This window comes from Saccopteryx leptura, chromosome 6 (assembly GCF_036850995.1).
Source record: "Saccopteryx leptura isolate mSacLep1 chromosome 6, mSacLep1_pri_phased_curated, whole genome shotgun sequence".
NCBI lineage: Eukaryota > Metazoa > Chordata > Mammalia > Chiroptera > Emballonuridae > Saccopteryx > Saccopteryx leptura.
Genome location: NC_089508.1, coordinates 54,047,243 through 54,072,814, shown reverse-complemented (window position 1 = coordinate 54,072,814; position 25,572 = coordinate 54,047,243). Strand labels below are relative to the sequence as shown.

Here is a 25,572-nt window from a genome sequence, read left to right as displayed (position 1 = left end):
AAATGGTAATTGGCTAAGCAACCAGATAGGATCCCCCCAGCATGTGGGGTGAGAGACCTGAGACCATTAACCACTAGGTAGTAAGAGATCAGAACTAATAAACAGAGAGCTGTGTCCTCAGGAAGATATCCCCACTCCCTGTGGCGGTATCTGAGTGGGCACTTCTCAGATCCTCTGCAGAAATCACCTCCACCGCAGACCTACAAGCTCCCAGAGGGCACCGATTCTCCTTCTCTCTGAATTTCATTATCTGAGCTTAGTGCCCAGAGGGGGGAGTAACTAAGTGCTCAATACACACTAACTGAAAACAACATAAAAGCACTTTCACAGCATCTATCATTTTCATAACTGTTTAGGGAGTGTTTTGGCTTTGTTTTTTATCTTCAGCCCCTTTTCACACATGAAGAAACTAAAGTTCAGTGATCATGAGTGACTTGTTAGACATCAAGGAGCTAATCAGGTGTGGAGTCAAAACTCTCCATAAGAATATAATAGTACCCAAGTGATAACCAAGTTCTTTCATTTCCACAGTAAAAATCTTTTAAATCCTTGTCATCCCCCCCCCCCCCCCACCATAACTGGAGCTGTAATCTAGATCTTCACATTTTCAACTTCCCAAGAGATCTTCCTGCCCCAGGTTTTACCTCCAATCTACCTTTTATCCCATAACCGGTTACCTTCCAAAACTGCAGTCTGGCCATGTGACTTCCCTGATTAAGTCTTTTGTATACAAAACAAAGGTCTGAATTCTCATGGATTTCAAAGCCCTCAATGATGTGGCCTTCTAGTCTTGCTCTTCCAGTCTCATATCCATCCTCATATTCCATTTGTATCAATTCTAGTATCTTCCAAACACTGGTCTTAAAATGATTTAACATGCCATTGTTTCTCTTTCATGATCCATTGTCAGCTTTTTCCCAGCCAGCTTTATATTTATGTTAAGCAGGTAATTAGCCCATACATTGAAGAGAATGCACAGCAAATTTATGGTTTAAGGAATAATAAAAGGCAACCATGCTCCCACCAGCCAGTTTAGGATTACCAACCCCACCGTGAGCGTGTTCTTTTATGCCTCTGTGCCACTGCACATGCTGGAACTCTTCCAGGCTTTAGTCTGCATAGCGGACTCACAGGTTGGAACCTCAGATTCAGCTTTACCTCCTCTGGAAAGCCTCCACTGACTCCCTTGAGGGAGAATGAATGCTCCTATTACACCTCCATTATGGCATTTATAACAGTATTATATTTGCTTATGTTTGTCTTCCCAGAGGGTTGAAGATACCAAATATTATTTAATCTCTTCATCTCCAGCAACCGGCATAAAGGCTAGTTACACAGAAAGTGCTCAAGAAATAGGATGTTCATATAACTCAGTGAGCCTGGGAGAGTCCTAGCTTATGCCTGCTGTCCAGGAATAATTTCTACAAGTACTTGCTTTACTCATGAACATGTTCTTACTTAAGTGGTCAATTAAATGATTGCACTATCAATAAATGTTGTTGAATAGAAAAGCTTATATGTAAATATCCTCAAATAAAAATTCAACAGCTGGCCACTGCACCTGCATCCTCCTCCAGAAGCATTTGTGAGTTTGCAGACCAGATGCTCAATGACTTTTATTGCGTAAGTGAATTGAAAAATGTTAGGATATTCCTACTTCAAGATAACCTAGGTCCTGGCCAGTTTGCTCAGTGGATAGAGCATCAGCCTAGCATATGGACATCCCAGGCTCAATTCCCAGTCAGGGCACACACATACCTGCTTCTCTCCTCCTCCCTCTCCCTCTCCTGCAGCCACTGGCTTAATTGGCTAGAGCGGCGGCCACAGGTGCTGAGTTGACTCAGCTGATTGGAGCACTGGTCCCAGATAGGGGTTGCCAGGACCCGGTCGGGGCTCATGCAGGAGTATGTCTCACTATCTCCCCTCCTCTCTTAAAAAAAAAAAGGAAAACCTAGATGTAAAATGTGAATTTATAATAAAGATCAATGTAACAGATTATTATCCATTTACTACTTGATAGGAGTCAGATAGTAGAGGAATTTAAAAAACTGACTTTACTACTAGTTGAAAATCAGAAATGCAGATAACCATATTTCCTCGTGTATAAGATGCTCCCATGTATAAGACACACCTTGCCTGACCAGGTGATGGTGCAGTGGATAGAGCGTCAGACTGGGATGCAGAGGACCCAGATTCGAGACCCCGAGGTCGCCAGCTTGAGCGCGGGCTCATCTGGTTTGAGAAAAAAAAAAAAAAAGCCCACCAGCTTGAACCCAAGGTCGCTGGCTCAAGCAAGGGGTTACTCGGTTTGCTAAAGGCCCACGGTCAAGGCACATATGAGAAAGCAATCAATGAACAACTAAGGTGTTGCAACGCACAATGAAAAACTAATGATTTGATGCTTCTCATCTCTCTCCATTCCTGTCTGTCTGTCCCTGTCCATTCTTCTCTCTCACTCTCAGTCTCTGTAAAAAATAAATAAAAATAATAATAAAAAGTCTTTAAAAAAAAACAGACACACCTTAATTTTGGGGCCCAAAATTTGAAAAAAACATATTACATAAAGTTTGAACTCAAGTTTTATTCATCATAAAATTCATACAACTCCTCATCACTGTCAAAACTCCCATCCATTAGCTTGTCCTCATCTGTGTCTGATGACGAATTACTATCTTCAACAATGAGTGCAAAGACAAGCACGAAAAAGCAGGAAGTGCAAGTTAAAAATCTACAGACACTGTATAAGATGCACCAAGTATTTAAACCCCAAAGTTTTCTAAAAAGGGTGTGTCTTATACATGGAGAGATATGGTAAATACTGTAAATACTCCTAAAATGAAAACCTAGTCAGAGGAGACATAAATTTTTAAAATTTAATAGATGCATTAAAAAAATGTATTGATCTGAGAGAGAGGAAAGAGAAACATCAATTCATTGTTCCATGTATTTATACATTCATTGGTTGATTCTTGTATGTGCCCTGATTTTGGACCAAACCCTCAACCTGGCATATTGGGATGATGCCCTAACCAACTAAGCTACCCAGCCAGGGTTAGATGCTTTTTTTTTTTTTTGTATTTTTCCGAAGCTGGAGACGGGAGAGACAGTCAGACAGACTCCCGCATGCGCCCGACCGGGATCCACCCGGCACGCCCACCAGGGGGCGATGCTCTGCCCCTCCGGGGCGTTGCTTTGTTGAGACCAGAGCCACTCTAGCGCCTGGGGCAGAGGCCAAGGAGCCATCCCCAGCGCCCGGGCCATCTTTGCTCCAATGGAGCCTTGGCTGCTGGAGGCAAGAGAGAGACAGAGAGGAAGGAGAGGGGGAGGGGTGGAGAAGCAGATGGGTGCTTCTCCTGTGTGCCCTGGCCGGGAATTGAACCTGGGACTTCTGCACACCAGGCTGACGCTCTACCACTGAGTCAACCAGCCAGGGCTAGATGCATTTTTTTAATGAATGTATTTTCTTTTCAGTATATATATGCATACCAGTTAGTTCCACTTATTCTTAGGGAAAGATACAATCTCCTTGACTTTGACATAAATAAAAATTTTATTCAAAGCTTCTTTTGTTATTCAAATAGAAAAGTTGTTTTTAACTACTGTTAAACAAAAACTGGGAAGTGAGGTAATTAATATTTTTGACAGTAATCTTCTCCAACAGTGTTATACTCTTTGAAAGTCAAAGTAATTCCTTGTAAATAAGGCTTTTAATAAATTACAAATAGGTCTTCTCCATCTTCTCCCTAACTACTTAATGTACTGTTGCATAGCAACAATTTTTCTTCCCTGCTTCTTTGTTGGAAGTCTGAGAGTCTGAAATCTGCATTGGCGTGGATGAGCCTGGGAATTTCTCTGGTGCCAGGGGTGCAAATAGCCATTGTAGAAATCAGTAGCCGTTAGTGTTTTCTTGAGCATCACTGATCGAACACCAATCCAGCCATCCTAAAGGGCAAAAGACAAATTGTGAATATGAAATGGTAGTAAAACTAAGTAAATGTTGGTTTATAAAACTTTATCATGAAAACAAATAAACCAACCAAAAACTGTTTACTAAATGTCTAGCTGCAAAGAGCACTGTAACATACATGATTCTTTGACTCTAAAAGTTTATTACCAAGGAGTGATGATAAATGTACAGACCTGCATAAATCTATTTAAACAGAGGGAGCAGAATAAAAAGATATATTTGCAGGGTGCTTTACAGTTTCCAAAGTGTGTCCATGTATCTTTTTTTTTTTTTGCAAGAGACAGAGAGAGTCAGAGAGAGGGACAGACAGACAGGAAGGGAGAGAGATGAGAAACATCAATTCTTCATTGCAGCTCCTTAGCTGTTCATTGATTGATTTCTCATATGTGCCTTGACCGGGGGCCTACAGCAGACCAAGTGACCCCTTGCTCGAGCCAGCGACCTTGGGCTCAAGCTGGTGAGCCTTGCTCAAACCAGATAAGCCCACGCTCAAGCTGGCGACCTCGGGGTCTTGAACCTGGGTCCTCCCGCATCCCAAGTCCAACGCTGTATCCACTGCGCCACCGCCTGGTCAGGCTCCATGTATCTTATTATGACTAGTCAACAAAATATAACCACTCTATAAGGTAGACAGATCCAATATCGTCCACAGAGAAAACTGATTTTAGAAGAGAAAACTGATGCCCCTAGAGGGTGAGTGATTGGTCCAACGTGACACAGGTGGTGGGACTCAAACTCGCATCTTCAGACAACACCAGCTTCTTCCATGAGAGCAAACTACAGACTCAGACAAAGACAACAAGACATATGCACCCAGTGTCATTCCAGAAAAAATTGAAGAGAAGTTGATGTAGGAGTTCTATATCAACAGTCTGTGTAGGTCATCAGATCAATCTATCACACATTTTAAACACCTCTGCGTGAGCATGAAACATCTCATAAACACCACATGAAGGAAATGGAAGGAATGAGGAACACTTCTTAGGAACACAGCATTGTCTAATAAAACAATAATGGTTCCAAAGTCATTTTAAGTAGTCAAGAAATCTCCTATGTAAAGGCAAGTAGGACACAGGTTCTGTAGTTCAGCTAAATACTTTGAAATGACTATCTTTTATGACAGTCATATTAACAAGATTTGTTAATTAAGGTTCTTTTTTAAATATTTTATTTATTTATTTTAGAGAGGAGAGAGAAAGAGAGAGAGAGAGAGAAGGAGAGAAGGAACAGGAAATATCAACTCCCATATGTGCTTTGACCAGGCAAGCCCAGGGTTTTGAACTGGTGACCTCAGCATTCCAGGTCTACGCTTTATCCACTGCGCCACCAAAGGTCAGGCATGACTTGTTAATTATTAAGAGACTGGCAATTAAACAAGAGCTTGTTAATTAAATTGGATTATTAGAATATATAAGTTTCTTTGAAGGAAGCACTAAAGTTACTGAATCTTTTTTTAGTTTGAGTAATAATAATGCCTTGGCAAAACATGATCACTTTCAAAAAATTATACTAGAGATTGTACGATTTCCTTCTTTCTTTCTTTCTCTCTCTCTCTCTCTCTCTCTTTCTTTCTTTCTTTTTTAATTGAGTGGAGGGGAGATAGTGAGACAGGCTCTCGCATACGTCCCAACCAGAATCCACCTGGCAGCCCCTGCCTGGGGCCAATATTCGAGTCAACCAAGCCACTGACTACAAGTGGGGAAGAGGGAGAGAAGGGGGAGAGGAAGAGGAAGAGAAGCAGATGGTTGCTTCTCTTGTGCATCCTGACCAGGAATCGAACCTGGGACATCTATATGCCAGCCAACACTATCCACTGAGCCAGCCGGCCAGGGCTAGATTCTACTATTTCGTAAGAAAAACTATCCATTGACTCAATCTGATGGACAAGTAATTTAGTAAAACCTTAATTAAAAATGATAAATGATACACACAATAAATTCAGTAAAACAAGTATAATTTAAAAACTAAAGGAAATGTACCTTGCAACAAACCAGAAGTATTTGTGACTGTTTGTGGTATATTATGGATCCTGGAATAAAAGCCTGTCTTGTTAATTTGGGATCTAAAGAATGAGGGGGGAAAAAGAGAGCGAGAATAATTATACAATTTCACTGTGCTTCTGGAAGATGAAAAACATCATGGGAAGCAGTACTAATACTAGAGAGGACACAACTGCCGATGACCTGACTTTGTAACCCAAAACCTATGACGGTATTCTGTGCTATCTTGAACTCAAAGAGAGGATTTCCATACACATAAGAAGCTATGAGTTCTTTACCCAGGCTCTTCGAGATCAATCTAAAAATGTTGAATCTACAAATTTTGGTCATTGGGGATAACTAACTAGTTACCAATGGAGATATACATAGGAGGCTTAGGATCTAAGGTGGCCTTTTCATCCATGACCAAACAAAACTCAATTCTTAGACTTCTGGGAAACTCTGACTCCCACTGAACTACACCAGCACCTGCTGTGGCTCCCACTCCTCAGTCCACCACATTGGGAGGGCACTGATGGGCCTTAGAACAGACCTGTGTTGTTGTAAATGTTGTACCCTGGTCAAGGAGTCTCACTGAGCTGCCCAGAGATTTTCATTATGATATGCACCAGAATGAAATCAACCAAGTCATTTTGCACTTCCTGAAAACCTTAGTATAGGAAATCACAGAGCTTAAAGTGGGATAGTAACACTGCTCTGCTTACTTCCCAGGTTCCTCTGATGATTAAATGAGACAATACATGTGAATGGACACTAAATGAATGTCAAGTATTATCATTATTGAACCTAAATAAACTAAAAGAATCCTTATTTTTAGTAAATTTCAACTATGGTAAAACAGACACATTTTCAAATAGACTATAGTGAAAACATTTTTCATGTTAGCTATTCAAAAGTTAGTACCAGCGAGGACCGAACTATTAACTTCTACCAAATCCAGAAGTTTAATGGTATGATCCATCCAGAGTGTTTGCAACGGAATCTGCAAATATAATTAAAGAAGGTATGATTAAAGAAATACCCTCAACCCTGAAACCCTTTCCAACCACTATTCTGTGTTAATCAGCTCTGACTTGTCTCTCAATTACAGAGGAATTGGGAACTAAGTTTCTAAATCTTACAGAACAGAATACAAACATGATCTTCTATATCATTCTCCAGGATTTATAAGCTCTTAACACTGAACACTATTTTAAAATCAATGTTTATATCTTTATTAATATTTCAATTTAAAATGTATGCACATTATAAAAATGCAAACGTTTCAACAATTATGTTTAAAAATTTAGGTAAAAATATTCTCTACATCCATCCTTAGAGGTAACCAGTGTTAATAGCTTGATGCATATTAATATCCTTGTTTTTCCCTATAAATAATATTATTAAAAATCTAGAACATATAAGGAACTTTTTAAACTTAACCATAAATCCTAGACAAATTTCACTAGTATACACTTATTGATTTCACTCCTTTTATCTGCTGCAGAGTATTTGATTTTATAAATGTACCAAATTTATGCAACCTATACCTTTATAATGAATATTTGCTATTATAAAATTGTAAAATGTGGTAATAAATAAATAGCCTGGTAGAGATATTTTTGAGGACTTTTATATTTCTGGAGTATAATTATTATTTTTTATTAGGGTACCTGAATTAAAGAACATCAACATTTTATTGTTAAACTGCCTTAAAGGGGGGAGTGACAATATGTTGCTGTTTATTATTATTGAGGTCAAGGAGCATTTTGTATTTTATTTTATTTATTTGCTTGCATTTTATTTATTTCTCTGAAAACTATGCTCTTTGCCCATTTTTTATTTTTATTTATTTATTTATTACAGAGACAGAGAGTCAGAGAAAGGAATAGACAGGGACAGACAGACAGGAACGGAGAGATGAGAAATATCAATCATTAGTTTTTTGTTGCGCATTGCGACACCTTAGTTGTTCATTGATTGCTTTCTCATATGTGCCTTGACCGCGGGCCTTCAGCAGACCAAGTAACCCTTTGCTCGTGCCAGTGACTTTGGGTCCAAGCTGGTGAGCTTTTGCTCAAACCAGATGAGCCTGCACTCAAGCTGGTGACCTCAGAGTCTCAAACCTGGGTCCTTGGCATCCCAGTCCGACACTCTATCCACTGTGCCACCGCCTGGTCAGGCTCTTTGCCCATTTTTTAAAGAAACTGAGTTGTTTACCTTGTTTATATATGTTATTTGATTCAGTTTGCTAATTGAGGGTTTTGCCTCTATGTTTATAAGGGATATTAATTTTTTTTTTTTTGTATTTTTCTGAAGTTGGAAATGGGGAGGCAGTCAGACAGACTTCCGCATGCACCCGACTGGGATCCACGTGGCATGCCCTCCAGGGGGCGATGTTCTGCCCATCTGGGGCGTCGCTCTGCTGCAATCAGAGCCATTCTAGTGCCTGAGGCAGAGGCCACAGAGCCATCCTCAGTGCCTAGGCCAACTTTGCTCCAATAGAGCCTTGGCTGCGGGAGGGGGAGAGAGAGACAGAGAGGAAGGAGAGGGGGAGGGGTGGAGAAGCAGATGGGTGCTTCTCCTGTGTGCCCTGGCCGGGAATAGAACCTGGGACTCCTGCACGCCAGGCCGATGCTCTACTACTGAGCCAACTGGCCAGGGCCAGGGATATTAATTTTTAGTTTTCTTTTCTTATAATGTTTTCATCTGGTTTTGCCTTGGGTTTTGTACTAGTTATTGCTCTGCCTGGAATGCTCTGGCTTCTTACTGTCTTTCAGATCCCATCTATCCAATTTAAAATAACCTCCAGTTAGTCTATCTCAGTATCCTTTTTAAATTTTCATCAAGGAACTTACCACATTAACTGATATTTTTATTTATTTGCTTATTTGTTTTCTTCCACACCCTCTTTTATCTCTAGTACCTAAAATAATGCCTGACATAATATAGGCCTTCAATATTTTGTTTAATGAATGAATAAGTAAAAGAAGAAATAATATCTCACTCTCTCCCCTCCTCTCACTTAAAAAAAAAGAAAACCTAGATGTAAAGTGTGAATTTATAATAAAGATCAATGTAACAGATTATTATTCATTTAATAATTAATAAGTACCTACTCTGTGCTATATACTGTATTAGATGCTTTACATACATTTAACAGCCCTAATTTTCTGATGAACAAACTAAAGATCAGAGATTACTTAACACCACTGACCTAACATGGTTAAAATGATAAGTTTTATGTTATGTATATTTTACCACAAAAAGTTATTTTTTAAAACATAAATTTCAAGATTCTTAGGTTTAGTTTATGAAACTCATTCCTAAATAAGAATATTCGGAAAGTGAATTACATACTCTCTCTCTCTCTCTTTCTCTCTCTCTCTCTCTCTCACACACACACACACACACACACACACATACACAATTAAGTGAAACTGCAATCTAACTTGCAACTTACTATATTTCCAATGGCACGATAAAGTCTGAATATTTCCTCTGAAGTTTGTTTCTCCCACTGTATACAGCTGTTACCAGCAGAAATCTTAGGGGCTACAAGATTAAGCCAATGACAAGAATAAATATCAGGTTTAATGTCCATGAATTGATAACTATTTGTGCTGAATGATAGATATAATTATATTTTCTCAATTTTTGTATATGTTTAAAATTTCCCATAATATAAAGTAAAAATAAACAAATAAATTATGCAGGTATTACAAGAAAACATCATTGAATTTCTTTATAACCTAGGTGCAGAAAAAAAAATCTTCTATGATTCAAAATACAAAAGCAATTAAAGAAAAGACTGATAAATCTGACTACATAAAAATAAAATTTTACGCCTGACCAGGCGGTGGCGCAGTAGATAGAGCGTCGGACTGGGATGCAGAGGATCCGGGTTCGAGACCCTGAGGTTGCCAGCTTGAGCGTAGGTTCATCTGGTTTGAGCGGAAGGCCCACTAGCTTGAACCCAAGATCGTTGGCTCTAGCAAGGGGTTACTCGGTCTGCTGAAGGCCCGTGGTCAAGGCACATATGAGAAAGCAATCAATGAACAACTAAGGTGTTGCAACGTGCAATGAAAAACTAATGATTGATGCTTCTCATCTCTCTCTGTTCCTGTCTGTCTATTCTATTCTTCTCTCTCTCTGTCTCTGTAATAAAAAAAAAAAATTAAAAAAAAAAATTTTACAAGACAAAAAGAAATGCCATAATTCAAGTAAAAAAAAAAGAGACAAACCAAAAGTATTTGCAATTTATATAACAATACAGGGCATCACTGGGTTAAGACACAGTTCTACTCCTATGACAGTGACGTAACCTGAATTTTGGTGTAGGTCGAAACATAGCCTAACCTAAGTCACTTACCTATCTTAACACAGTTTTAAAATCATAATCTAGAACATAAAAACACAACTAAGCCTCAGAAAAAAGGAAAGGACATAAATATACTGTACTGTACACTATACTGTGTATTCTGCTACTTGCAACCAAACTAGTTTGCCCATGGAGTCCGTAAGTATGATGCTAATGGCATAAGCCGAAACACTCACATCTCAATTTTTTAAAGTTTTTATAGGAGTCAGAGTTGTAAACTCAAAACATTGTATGTTGAGACTGTTGTAACCAGAGGACCCTCCTGTACTTTATATCTATTTACATAGATATATTTAAGACATACAGCTATATAACAAATATAATTTTTTTTAAATGAGAGGAAGGGAGATAGAGAGACAGACTGTCACATGCGCCCCCCCCCCCACTGGGATCCACCTGACAACCCCCCTGATGCTCTAATCAACCCAGCTATCCTCAGTTCCCAGGGTTGATGCTGGGACCTATCAACACTCGAACCAATCGAGACACTGGCTGCGAGAAGGGAAGAGAGAGAGGAGGAGAAGGAGCGGAAGAGAAGCAGATGGTTACTTCTCATGTATGTCCTGACCAGGGATTGAACCTGGGATGTCTGCATGCTGGGTTGATGATTTATCCACTAAGGCAACCGGCCAGGGACAAATATAATACAATGTGTCCGTAAAGTCATGGTGTACTTTTGACCGGTCACAGGAAAGCAACAAAAGACGATAGAAATGTGAAATCTGCACCAAATAAAAGGAAAACTCTCCCAGCTTCATATCTATTCAGTGCAGTTCGATGTGGGCTCACGCACAGATTTTTTTAGGGCTCCTTAGGTAGCTCTCCATAGCCTCTACAAACTCGTCACTGACTGATGGCCTACCAGAACAGGGTTTCTCCACCAAACTGCCGGTTTCCTTCAACTGCTTATCCCACTGAGTAATGTTATTCCTATGTGGTGGCGCTTCGTTATAAATGCGCTGATATTCACATTGCACTTTGGTCACGGATTCTAATTTAGCGAGCCACATAACACACTGAACATTCCTCTGTACCGTCCACATCTTGACTGGCATGGCCGTGGGCTGCTCCACTGTATACACGGTGTTACATCATCATCTGCGCATGTGCACATGCTGCCGCATCATCCTACAGAAACCTTTTATATGGTGCTGATTTCACATTTCTATCGTCTTTTGTTGCTTTCCTGTGACCGGTCAAAAGTGCACCATGACTTTACAGACACATTGTATTTATATATAGTTACATCTGATATTTAAGAAGACTTTATATCTATTATATAGACTTATTTATATCTATTATGCAAAGTATTCCTAAAAACTAAGAATAAAAAAAGAAAGAACTTGATAGAAAAATTGGCAAAAGAGATAATAGATCCTCCCCAGAAAAAAGAAATGCAAATAGTCCTCAAACATATTGAGATTCACAACCTCATTCAAGGAGTAATATAAATCAAAACTACTTCATGATAATTCTTATCTATTAGATTAGGAAGTAACATATGCATAAGATGACTCATAGTGGCCTTATTTGAAATAGCAAAAGATTGGAAAACAACCCAAACGTCCACTAATGGGGAGCAGGGGAAAGTGTCAAAAGAATGCAGGAGCCCATGTTAAGAGGCTCCCACTGGCCAATTAGGGACAACTTGAGCAGCACAAAGAATCATGAGACTGCATGTTACAAAGGAGAGGAAGAGCCCTGGCTGGTTTGCCAAGTCGGTTAGAGTGTCCTATCAAAATGCCAAGGTTGCAGGTTTGATTCCCAGTCAAGGCACATATGGGAAGCAGCCAATGAATGCATGACTGAGTGGAACAACAAATGAATGCACCCCTCCCCCTCTCTTCTCTCTGTCTCTCTAAAATCAATCAATAAATTAAAAGAAAAAGAAAAGAGAGGGAGATCTTACCAACCATTCCTTAGAAAAGGACATACAAGTGAGCATTCCATCTTAAGTCAAAATTAAGGGAAATGGCCTGACCTGTGGTGGCACAGTGGATAAAGCGTCGACCTGGAATGCTGAGGTCGCTGGTTCGAAACCCTGGGCTTGCCTGGTCAAGGCACATACGGGAGTTGATGCTTCCAGCTCCTCCCCCCTTCTCTCTCTCTCTGTCTTTCTCTCCTCTCTCTCCCTCTCTATCTCTCTCTCTCTCCTCTCTAAAAATGAATAAATAAATAAATAAAATTTTTAAAAAGAATAAAAAAAAAATTAAGGGAAATGTACAAATGAAGACGTCGGAGTGTCCAGACGCCATGAAGACGCCTATGGAGGAGGTAAGGGTCTCTGCAGCCGCACTCACCATGGGTCACTCCCTCAGCTGGCTGCTGCCTTCCGTTGTTCAAACTTTCAGGCAAATTTTTCAAAACTGAAATAAGCTAAAAAAAAAAAAGGACAGCAATGTATTCAAGATGAAAAGAACAAAAGCAGAGATACATTACAATTAGTATCATGACATTATCTATAGCTGTAGAAGAGCTGTGTGGCAGATAAGGTAGTAAATTGGCTTCAGCTGGGAGCCTACATGTCTGCTGGGTGGGGTTTCAGTATAGCTGTTACTCTCTGTAGAGTGCAGGTCACTGATCTGCTGCGGGAGAATGCTGACCTTTGCCCGGCTGTGCAAGCTCTCAGTATCAGGACAAACTATGCCCAGTTAACTACACTCTCATCCTGCAGGGAGGAAGGCAATGGAGCCTCACAGAAGTGGAGTGCTTTCTAGAATCACATATTTCTGGATTCAAATCTCAGTTCCACTACTTACTAGTTGTGTCATTGTGAAAAAGTTATTTTACTTGTCTGTGGCCTTCAATATCATCATCTGTAAAACAGTCAACAGCAAGAGCTCCCTTGTTTGGAAGGTAAAAAAAAATAAGTCTATGTAGCATCTAGGACAGTCCTGGCACACAAGCCAGTGCTCAAAAAATGACGGTCACTATTATAACAGCATTTCTGAGGTCAGTGCCTAGAATAGGAAGCACCATCTATATAGTTGGGGGAAAGTTTTCCTCTAGAAAAAATTAACCAGTTCACATGAAAATCACTAATTTGGTCATTAAGCATTTACTGAGACCCTACTGTATACAGATTCAATTAACTGTACAAAGCCATGGAGTACATTTATAGCCGGGACCAGCAGAATTCCAGTGCATATGGATGCCAATGACTGGAACAGAAGTGCTTGGAGGAAGGCTAGGAGTCACTCAGGAAATGCGGTGGGTTCAGTCTGACAGGTATAAAAGTCTCTGTGAGACTGAGGAGAGTGAAATTGGGAAGAATAGTCTAAAGCAGTGATTTTCAACTGGTATGCCGCAAGAATTTTTAAAACATGCAATACCCTACTATTTATTTAGTCAAGGGCACTGAGCTCTTTTCCTTTCGATAGTCAAATAAAAAAGTGACAACAGTCAACACAACAATAGTCATCTGGTATAAATGAATCAAAGTTATACCTATTGGTTTTTTTGCCAGACCAGCAAAAAATATATATTTTTGGTGTGTCGCAGAATTTTCAGAATTACTTTTGTGTGCTATGAGATGAAAAAGGTTGAAAATCACTGGTCTAAAGCCTCAGTGTGAAGCAGTGGCCCATATAAGATCACATGTTTCATTTGAAAACCGTTATTAAGTATCCACTATGTATAAATTCTCAAAGACTTATATAAGATTACAAATGCCAAGCTAATTTTTAGGAAGTCAGGGATATAAATCTTTATTTTAAAAAAGACTTAAAGTTACATATCATAAAATTGTTCTTTTCATCATAACCACTTAGGAAATCTAATAAATGAGTAAAAGCAGTGGGATATCAGAGAACTGTACCATGTTGGCACCCAGTCTTGACAGCACTGCTTCCAATTCCTTTGCGGTGCTCTTGGGGGGCACAGCAATGGTTTCCTGTCTGAGAATTGGGCCTACATCAAATCTTCCAAAAAAAAAAATAGAAAACAAATAATATGATTACTGACAGCTTCTTACAACCAAAATGTCTGTCTACATGAGTGTTTACATACCACAGCGATAGTTTAACCTTGGCCATGAATTTGATTGTTAGCTATTAGCAAGGGATAAATGTCAGTTTGAAAGAAGGGTGAGTAAAATCTAGCCCAGGGGTCCCCAAACTTTTTACACAGGGGGCCAGTTCACTGTCCCTCAGACCATTGGAGGGCTGGACTATAAAAAAAACTATGAACAAATACACACTGCTCATACCTTATTTTAAAGTAAAAAAACAAAACGGGAACAAATACAATATTTAAAATAAAGAACAAGTAAATTTAAATCAACAAACTGACCAGTATTTCAATGGGAACTATGCTCCTCTCACTGACCACCAATGAAAGAGGTGCCCCTTCCGGAAGTGCAGCGAGGGCCAGATAAATGGCCTCAGGGGGCCGTATGCAGCCTGCGGGCCGTAGTTTGGGGACCCCTGATCTAGCCTGTACTTAATTTTAAATTCATTTTTTCCTAAAGGAAAAAAGTATAAAGTTGCATTGGCTTAATTGCAATTATAGATAATTCTATAATTAGTAATAAACAGTATGAAAAATATCTTATTTGTATAGCATAGAGCAAAGAATCTCTTCTCCCAGAAAGTATAATTGGAAATTCTTTTCTTTTCTTTCTTTTTTTTTTTTTTTTTTTTAGCAAAAAGGTTAGGGTCAGAGAGAGAGAGAGAGAGAAAGGGACAGATAGGAACAGGTAGGAAGGGAGAGATGAGAAGTATCAATTCTTCATTGCAGCACCTTAGGTGTTCATTGATTGTTTTCTCATATGTACATTGACTGGGGGGCTCCAGCTTGACCCCTTGCTCAAGCCAGAGACCTTGGGCTTCAAGCCAGTGACCTTGGGCTTCAAGCCATTGAACTTTGGGCTCAAGCCAGGGACCATGGGGTCATATCTATGATCCCATGCTCAAGCCAGAGATCCCATGCTCAAGTTGGTGAGCTTGTGCTCAAGCTGGATGAGTCTGGGCTCAAGCCGGCTACCCTGGGGATTTGAACCTGGGTCCTCCGTGTTCCATTCCAATGCTCTATCCATTGTGCCACCGCCTGGTCAGGCTACAATTAGGAAATTCTTAATTATGACTTTCTATATGTCCTTTCTCAAAGGATAAGGGTTTTGTTGGATTTTAATTGTTGCGGATCATAAGTACGTACAAGTCCTACATTTTACATCAAGTTCTGTAAATACTGGTCATTGACCTTTATTAGAAGTATGCTTTATTTTGAATATGTTTGTGATTCTCTTAATTCTATTCTTAACCTATGAGCTTTGATAAAATTTTTATTATGAAAAATTACAAACATTCAGAAAAACTGAATAGTCGAATGAGTCACCATATACACATTACCAAATTTTAGAATCATCAAAGTTTTGCCACTCTTGTTTCATCTACTTTCTTTTTTTCTGAAGTAAGTTAAAACAAATCCTAGCTACTGAGTTGTTTTGTTTGAACTTGTGAATTATTCTTTTCTATGGGGACATTAGGTGACAGCTGGCAGAGGCTTAATACAGTACATTATTGAAGCAACTTGAAGTAATTGTTTCTTAGATTGTAGATGTAATAAAAAATTAAATGTTGAAGACAATTATTGGTATACAATATATTCTCATGTCAGGTTCCAAAAATTTTTGACCCTAGTTTGACTATAGAAGTCAAGGCCAGCGGAACTGAGATTTATAACAACTAATTAAAAAAAAATACCTCATTTACACAATATATTTCCTAAAAATCCAGTTGTTAATAATGTAATTTATTTCAATTAAATTAAAAATTTCCCAAGGGCTTTAAAGAGAGACTTCATAAATCGCCTGTGGTGGTGCAGTGGATAAAGCGTTCACCTGGAACGCTGAGATCACCAGTTCGAACCCCTGGGCTTTCCTGGGGAAAGCACACATGACAAGCAATCAATGAACTAAAGTGAAGCAACTATGAGTTGATACTTTTTGCTCCACACCCCCCTCTCCTCTCTCTGTCAAATCAATAAATAAAAATCTTTTTTAAAAGCCCTGGCTGGATAGGTCAGTTGGTTAGAGAGTTGTCCCAAAGCGCAGAGATTGCTGGTTCGATCCCCAGTTGGGGCACATACAGGTGCAGATTGATGTTCCTGTCTCTTCTCTCCCTCTCTCCCTTCCTTTTTCTCTCTTTAAATCAATACATTAAACTTTTTTTTAAATCTTAAAAAGAAAGAGCAAGAGATACTGCACAAATACCCAAACAATATGGCTTATGTTAGAAGCCAGGAAAAAGTAGAAAGAATACAAAAGCAAAGGGAGGATTCTGGAGTCAAAGAAATTAGAGCACCATCCTTTTATCCATTTCTGCCCCCCCCCCCCCAAACCAATATCAACATTCAAAATCACCAAAAAAATCTCAAGAAAAAAACGCTCTACCTTTTAGGTCTGATTTGCATAATTGTTACTCCAGTAATTGTGTCTCCATGAAGCACTGTATGGATTATAGGGGCTGGACCACGCCACCTCGGGAGGCAACTAGGATGGACATTCAATATGCCACTGAGTTAGGAGAGACAGAAGTTAGTATGCAAATGAGCTGTACAATTTAGTTATTGCTACCTAAACTAATATGCTACATTTCTGTCATTAAACTTCCACAGAAATTTTGAAAAACTAACAGTTAAATCTAGTCTTATACTATTGGAAAAGGGAGGCAGTTTACTCTCTTACCATAAGAGGCCAATGAAACTCAATTATAAACAGAGCAAGAACAACTATTTATTGTTCCAAAGATGTTGCAAAATGGCTCATGATGTCTGGGAGTTTTTAAATAAACACAAAAAGTGCATTTTTTACTATATGAGAAGAACTACTCAAACCCTATGGTGCATGCATCTCAGGGAGGGTGTGAGTGACATTTATAGTTTAGCTACATAATTATCCTCACTTCTCTTAGTTTGCACAGAATGCCTAAAACAAGCTTCTTGAGTCCCCATCACCTTCACTGTTTACCCCAATACAGCTATTTCTCATTAATGAGCAATTTAAATAACTTTCTGATCTGTCATTAGTTTAATGATGTCTCCATCAGCTTGAGTATACACTTGAGAGTGTGTGTATATGAGTCTTCCATTCTAAGTTCCACTGTTCAGCTCAGTGTCACCCATTCAACAAACATTAACTGAGCACAATCCATGTGCTGGCAACGTTCTATGATCTCCGGGATACAAGCAATAGCGAGCAAAATAAAACAAACTATGCCCTCAGTGAGCTTATGTGCAAAGAGTGGGAGATCAGCAATAAAAAACAACAACAAAGGATGTAAAGGTTTGTAAAAAAGAAGTATATAAAAAAGTTTGTCAGCTGGTGCTAAGAGCTTTAGAGAAAAATAAAACAGAGAAAGGGACAGGACTATTGGGTGGGAGGTTACAATTTTAATAGTGGTCAAAGAAGTTTTTACCAATTAAGACACTGGGCAAAAACAGGAGGAGGTAAAGGAACAGCCAGGCAGACATATGGGAGAAAAGCTTTCCAGGCAGATGGAACACTAAGTTCAAAGGTTTTGAAGAAAGTAGAAGCTGGCAAGTTCAAGTATAGCAAGGAGGCTAGCGTGGCTCGAGTGGCGTAAACCTGAGGAATAGTACTAGCAGAGAGCCAGCAGGGGATCAGATCAAGTAGACAGGTCCTCATTAGCCAAAATAAGGATTTTGACTTTTATTTTGAGTGAGATGGAAAACTACCAGAGAATTTGAAACAAAATGATTGATATGATTTATGCTTTAAACCAGGGGTCCCCAAACTTTTTACACAGGGGGCCAGTTCACTGTCCCTCAGACCGTTGGAGGGCGGACTATAAAAAAAACTATGAACAAATCCCTATGCACACTGCACATATCTTATTTTAAAGTAAAAAAACAAAACGGGAACAAATACAATATTTAAAATAAAAAACAAGTAAATTTAAATCAAGAAACTGACCAGTATTTCAATGGGAACTATGGGCCTGCTTATGGCTAATGAGATGGTCAATGTGCTCCTTTCATTGACCACCAATGAAAGAGGTGCCCCTTCTGGAAGTGCAGCGGGGGCCGGATAAATGGCCTCAGGGGGCTGCATGTGGCCCGCAGGCCGTAGTTTGGGGACCCCTGCTTTAAACTGATCACTTTGGCTACTGGGTTGGTAAAAGACTGAGAGAACCAAGGACAAAAGTAGAAACCAGTTAGGAAGCTACCGGAGCACTACAGGCAACAGTGGCAGCAGCAGAAGTGATGTCAGATTCTAGACAGATTTCAAAGGCAAAGCCAGTAGGATTTCCTGATGGATTGGATGCGTGGTGTGAGATAACGAATCAAGAATGATGCCAACGTCTGGGAACTAAGCAACTAGAAAGCTGAAGGCGCCATCTGCTGAGATGAAGATTTTGGGGAGGAACAGATTTTGGGCAAAAGTTTGGCAATATAGATATGGACTGCTTAAATAGCCTATTAGACAGTCAAATAGGGCTATGGAGGAGGCAGTGGGTCTCAGGGGCCTAGAGTTCAGAGAGAGATCTGAACCGGAGGGATAAATTTGGGAATTGTCAGCATATATATGGAATTTAAATGAGGGTGGGTGAAAGCCCATAGTGAAGAGCATCATATATTCTAACAATTCATGCCACTAATAACAGTTCTTTTTAAGAGAAAATACTAAAGAAAGCAAAATTAGAATTCAAGTTATTGCATTTTATCAGGTCTCTATACTATATTTCCTTATAAATAAAACTTACTAGGGAAATTTAAGAATAAGAGCCTCACTCAAAAGTCGGCCAAATGAAGCAACCACTCCAACGTCATATTCTCCAGATCCCACATCTGGCCACTCATACACTGGCAGCTGAGACTGGACAGCATATTGTTTTACTGGCAGACCTTTTGGTGACGGAGATGGCACAGTGACCACCTCCAGTTTTTCGATTAACTCTTCTTCTTTGTTTTCCCTAAATTGTAAAGATTGAAAGAAAACGTGACAGCATTAAGACAATGACTCAAAGCTAAACTACTTCCCACACCTCTACATTACTTTTATGATTAAATTCAGGAAGCAACTGAGAGACTGAGTCCTAATTTTTTATTTAATTTTAATTACTTTAAATTTAAAGCACTATATGTTGCCAGTGGCTACTGCTTGGATAGCATGGCTCTAGATATTTCCTGTGTATACAGAAACATACACAGTACAGACATTTTATACAATTAGGATAGTATATATACAGCTTTATATATATTTTTTTCCTTTTAACACTATATATGCTATTATGGGAGTCTTTTGAAAACATCGGTTTATTATACATGTGCTTGTATATGCAACTAACATTTTTAGAACAAGAAACTAAAAACAGTGGCTGTCTCTGAAGAGAGGAACTGGAAACTGGGAGACAGCGGTAGAAGAAACTGACTCTTCACCATATAGTCTTTGAATCTTATGAATTTTGTACCATAACCATGTGCTACTCAAACAATAAATACTTGGAAAAAATACATATTCCATGGGCAACATTCCATGACAGTACATACAACACTACCTCATTCTTTTAACCTGCTACATGGCATTCCAGTGCCAGGGCGGGGCGGGGGGATTAATTTATTTATTCAGCAGGTGTTGCATCACATGTTGAGGAGTTATGAGAAAAGGAGTATCTAAGAGGGCACTAAACGTGCAAAAGTAATGGAGGCACCAAGTGGAAGGGCCAGGATACATATGGCTAGAGATGTGGAGGGCACCATAGGGAAAGCAGCACATGGAGGGTGTGCAAAGGGAACATGTGGGAAGGGAGTGTTTCATGGCGTGTGCAAAGGGCAGAGTGTGGAGGGAGTCATATGAGGGGCTGCTGTGAAGTATTTGTAGGGAAGACTTGATGGAGTGAGATCACAGGAGTGGGGCGGCATGCATCAGAAAAAAACAAAATGGGGAAATACAAACTGGAGGTTGGGGGAAAGAGGCAGAGCAGTACATATACTGCTCACAAAAATTAGGGGATATTTCAAAATGAATATGAATCGATAAGGAAAAAAGCATTTGATTTTTTTTATTAAACAAGAATATCAGAAAAGCAAACAAGTCAAAGAAAGTTGTTTGATTATGCAAATGAGATGCAAAACCAACTCTTACTTCATTGGTGAAAATGCACTAACTATACAAGAGGCTGGCAGTAGCTGCATGTTACCTGATCCCCTAATTTCTGTGAGCTGTGTATGGGTAAAGCCACCACATGCCATCCACTTTCAGGACAGGTTGGATCACAAATTATTTCCAGTAAACAAGACGTGTTAAATTTTAGAAATACTAAATGCATACCTAACATTTCTGATTTATAAATTTATTCATTTGTAAAGAGTTCATTTTTTAAATTATGGCCTCATTGCAGACGCAAACTAGGTCCAGCTGTACACAGGGAGCTGGGCGCGAAGGAATAAGGCGTGGGTGTGCAGAAGGATGCCTGCGCCTGTGAAGAAGCCCAAGGCATTGGAAGGTACAAACTAGATGAATCCGAGGAAGCAGAAAGGGAAGGACTTACAAGTCAGACCCCATTTTAGTCCCACTCGCTCAACCGATGACCCTAAGCAAGCGCTTAACTTCTCCGAGCTCTGCTTTATTTACACTCAAACGGGCAGGGAGGTGGCAAGACTAGACGGAAGTGATGGCACGCTCACGGCACCGTGGGGAGCCGGTCAATGCCCAGGGAACAAGCGGACAGGGCCTAGAGCGTAGTGTAGATCTGACAGCGCTCAGCGCGTGCGGCGCACCTTCCGGGCATCCGCACTCGCCGCGATCTAGGCCCACACCCCTCCGGCGCCGCTGCCTTCCCCAACGGGAGTCCAAACCGTCTGGGCCGGCCGCAGCGGCTGGACGTCGGCGCCGTCAGCAGCCGGGTCCCCTAAGCCCCGGCCCCGGTACCTGGCGGCGTGCAGCGCCCGCAGTGCCTCACGGGCGAATTGGTCTGTGCCGAAGAAGAGCACCCGCCAGGGCGGCTTCTTGCGGACTCGGGCGCCCCGGGAGTCCTCCCCACCAGGGGATCCGCCGAGCCCGGCCAGCGATCGCCACTGAGGGCTCGGCCTCCGACCCGCGCCGCCACCCGCTGGCAAGGGTGCCCAGCAGCGCCACACTAGGACCCTCATCGCTTCCGCGAGCGGTCTACACTGCGCAGGCGCATCGGGGTGAGGGTGAGTGAGGGACACTGGAGGGGCGGGACCGGGAAGAAACCCGATGGGCGGGGTCTGTCCGCGGCTGGGGGCGGGGTTTGGCTGGCTGGAGGCGTGGCCGTTGGTGTTGCAGAGGATGAAGAAATCTGCGAGTTCAAGAGTCTACATGATTTTTGTTGCATTTATTTGCACGATTTATCTACTCTCCCAAAAGAACTCTTTTGGGAAGAAATCGTGTGTTTTCAGACAATGAAATCTCATTTATTTCCATAATTTGGTGTCATTTTCTTACCCGTGGTGGTAACGAATATTTACTGTGTGCCTGACCAGGCTGTGGAGCAGTGGATAGAGCGTGGGCCTGGGGAGCAGAGAACCCAGGTTCAAAACCCTGAGGTCGCTAGCTTGAGCCCAGGCTCACCAGCTTGAGCGCAGGGTCTCAGGCTTGAGCAAGGGGTCACTGGCTCAGCTGTAGCCCCAGGTCAAGGCACAGAAGAGAAAGCAATCAATGAACAACTAAGCCTTAGTTGCAGCACGTGGTGCCGCAATGAAGAATTGATGCTTCTCATCCCTCTCCCTTTCTACCTGTCTGTCCCTCTCTCTGTCTCTCTCGTTAAAAAAAAATAAAAAAAAAAAATTACTGTGTATTTGCTATACGTCACACTTTGGCTAAGCATTTTGATTAGTCCTGTTAATCCTCATATCAGCCATACCAGATAGACATTATTACAACCACTGGTGGGATTCAGCTGGTTTGCACCAGTTCAGCAGAACCAATGCCTAAGTTTTTGTTGAGTTTGGTGAACCAGCTGTTACAATGGCACTTGTGATCAGGGTTCTCTCTAAGGTGGGTGCCTGGGCAGCCGCTCAATATGGAAATCACAAATTTACATTCCTTACTCTTTTTTAATGTTCATCTGCACAACAGCATATTCTAAGCACCCATAATGTTCATTCTATCCATAGGTGAAAAAAATTGCAAGTGAGAACACCAATTAAGAAGCAATATGGAAATCTCTTAAATGACAGTTTTATTGTTTTTTTTTGTCAGATATTTAATATTTTTTCATTAATATTTTAAAACTCTCAGGATATAAAATTAATATTCAGAAATCAGTGGCATTTTTATACACCAACAATAAACTTTCTGAAAGAGAAATTAAGGAAACAATCCCCTTCACTATTGCAACAAAAAAAATAAAGTACCTAGGAGTAAATTTAACCAAGGAGGTAAAAGATTTGTACTTGGAAAATTATAAGACATTGAAAAAGGAAATCAAGGAAGAACAAATAAGTGGAATCATATACCATGTTCATAGATAGGAGGAATAAACATCATTAAAATGTCTATATTACCCAAAGCAATCTATAGATTCAATGCAATTCTTATCAAAGGCCAATGGCATACTTCAAAGATATAGGACAAATATTCCAAAAATTTATATGGAATCAAAAGAGAACACGAATAGTCCCGGTAATCTTGAAAATGAAGAATAAAGTGGGAGGTATCACACTTCCTGATATCAAGTTATACTACAAAGCCATTGTAATCAAAACAGCTTGGTACTACATAAGAACAGGCATATAGATCAATGGAACAGAACAGAAAACCCAGAAATAAACCCACACCTTTATGGTCAATTGATATTGACAAAAGAGGTAAGAGAATACAGTGGAGCAAAGAGAGTCTCTTTAATAAATGGTGTTGGGAAAATTGGACAGGTACATGCAAAAAGCTGAAACTAGACCACCAACTTACACTATTCACAAAAATAAACTCAAAATGAATAAAAGACTTAAATGTAAGTCGTGAAACCATAAAAATCTTGGAAGAAAACATAGGAAGTAACTCTCCGATATCTCTCATAGCAATATTTTTGCTGATTTATTTCCACAGGCAAGTGAAATAAAGGACAAAATAAACAAATGAGACTAGATCAAACTAAAAAGCTTTTGCACAGCAAAAGACACCATGAACAAAATAAAAAGACAACCCACACAATGGGAGAACATATTCGCCAATACATCTGATAAGGGGTTAATAACCACAATTTATAAAAAACTTCTAAAACTCAACACCAGGAAGGTAAACACTCCAATTAAAAAATGGGCAAAGGACCTGAATTGACACTTCTCCGAAGAGGATATACAAATGGCCAATAGGCATATGAAAAATGTTCATTGTCACTAATCATCAGAGAAATGCAAATTAAAAACCACAATGAGATACCACCTCACACCTGTCAGAATGACGCTCATTAACAAATCATCACACAATAAGTCTGGTGAGGGTGTGGAGAAAAGGGAACCCTCCTGCACTGCTGGTGGAAATGCAGACTTGTGCAGCCACTGTGGAAAATAGTATTGAGTTTCCTCAAAAAATTAAAAATGGAACTGCCTTTCGACCCAGCTATCTCTTTTAGGAATATATCCTAAGAATACCAAATCACTGATTCAAAAGAAGGTATGCATTCCCATGTTTATTGCATCATTGTTTACAATCGCCAAGATCTGGAAACAGCCCAGTTGTCCGTCAGTGGACAAGTGGATTAAAAAGCAGTGGTACATATACACAATGGAATACTAAGCACCGTGACAAAGAAGGAAATCTTACCTTTTGCGATGGCATGGATAGACCTGGAGATTATTATGCTAAGTGAAGTAAGCCAGGCAGAGAAAGACAAATATCACATGATCTCACTTATATGTGGAATCTAATGAACAAAGTGAATTGAGGAACGGAATAGAGGCAGAGTCACAGGGACCAGAGGGACAGCTGTCAGAGGGAAGGGGGATAAGGGGATAAGATCAGAGAAGGTGAAAGGATTAATGAAATTATATATACATAACACATAGATACAGATAACAGGACAGTAAATCCCAAAGGGAAGGAGGGAGGGAGTTAGGGGGAGGGGAGCAAAGAGGAGGGAGTAATGGGGGACAAGGAGGTGGGGGTGAGGGAGTTATTTTGAGTGGGACACTTGAATCCATGTTAACACAATAAATTAAAATTAATAATAAAAAAAGAATAAAGAAGTAAATTAAGAAAAAAATATTTTAAAAATCTTATAACACAATCTAGTTTTATGTACCTCTTTTATTCTTATTTAAGTATTAAATGCATGAAATAATAAACTGCCTTTTGGTATATCATTTTTTTAATACTTAAAATGGTCATGGCCCTGGCCAGTTGGCTCAGCGGTAGAGCATCGGCCTGGCGTGCGGGGGACCCGGGTTCGATTCCCGGCCAGGGCACACAGGAGAAGCGCCCATTTGCTTCTCCACCCCCCCCCTTCCTCTCTGTCTCTCTTTTCCTCTCCCTCAGCCAAGGCTCCATTGGAGCAAAGATGGCCCGGGCGCTGGGGATGGCTCCTTGGCCTCTGCCCCAGGCGCTAGAGTGGCTCTGGTCACGGCAGAGCGACGCCCCGGAGGGGCAGAGCATCGCCCCCTGGTGGGCAGAGCGTCGCCCCTGGTGGGCGTGCCGGGTGGATCCCGGTCAGGCGCATGCGGGAGTCTGTCTGACTGTCTCTCCCCGTTTCCAGCTTCAGAAAAACAAACAAACAAACAAACAAAAAAAACAACGGTCACTAGGGCAGAGAACCGGTTGTTAAATTATTTGAATCCCACCACTGATTGCAACTATTTTACTGAAAAGAATCTGAGGCTCAGTGAAGCGAAGTAATTAGCTAATGTCCTCACAGCTAGACCATTTAGCTCCAGAGTATGATCCTAACCATTTCACATTCATAGCAATCTTATATACTATGAAAGTTGGTGTCCCTATTTTGCACCTGAGAAAAAATGAGGTTCAATTACTTACTTTTGTAGTCACTCGGCTGAATCAAAGGCCCTACTCTGTCCCTATCCTGTGGGTTTCCTCCCGCACAGAGGGATACCATAGAAGAGATTATTAGGGAAAATGGGCTGGGGTGGGGTGCTGGGGTGAGGGGCTGTTCTTAGAAGACCTCTAAGGACCTCTACTGATTAGATCTGTATCCCCGAGGCCTATGCAATGTCCTTCTCCTTGAATGTGGTCACATATCCTGGCTATAGAGAGGAGACCAGATTCCTTTCTAGTCACTCTCACCATCTTTCCCCATCACACACATTTA

At 40.4% G+C, this 25,572-nt stretch overlaps 1 protein-coding gene across 4 annotated transcripts; it reads right to left on the bottom strand.

Annotated features, from left to right (window-relative positions):
• Positions 1-3,526: 3,526 nt before the first annotated feature.
• Positions 3,527-21,473, bottom strand: MTFMT (mitochondrial methionyl-tRNA formyltransferase). 4 transcript variants are annotated; one of them, XM_066388566.1, is made up of 9 exons: positions 21,219-21,473; positions 19,051-19,260; positions 16,719-16,841; positions 14,145-14,247; positions 12,628-12,703; positions 9,410-9,501; positions 6,871-6,949; positions 5,947-6,029; positions 3,527-3,942 (listed from the first exon to the last, which is right to left on the bottom strand). In XM_066388566.1, exons 1-9 carry the CDS (start codon positions 21,437-21,439, stop codon positions 3,748-3,750), a joined length of 1,182 nt encoding a protein of 393 aa, XP_066244663.1. In that variant the 5' UTR covers positions 21,440-21,473; the 3' UTR covers positions 3,527-3,747. The 4 variants fall into 4 exon arrangements, with proteins under 4 accessions (XP_066244663.1, XP_066244664.1, XP_066244665.1 ...); XM_066388567.1 differs by having other exon boundaries at positions 16,719-16,817; XM_066388568.1 differs by lacking the exon at positions 21,219-21,473 and adding an exon at positions 20,839-20,958.
• Positions 21,474-25,572: the final 4,099 nt, after the last annotated feature.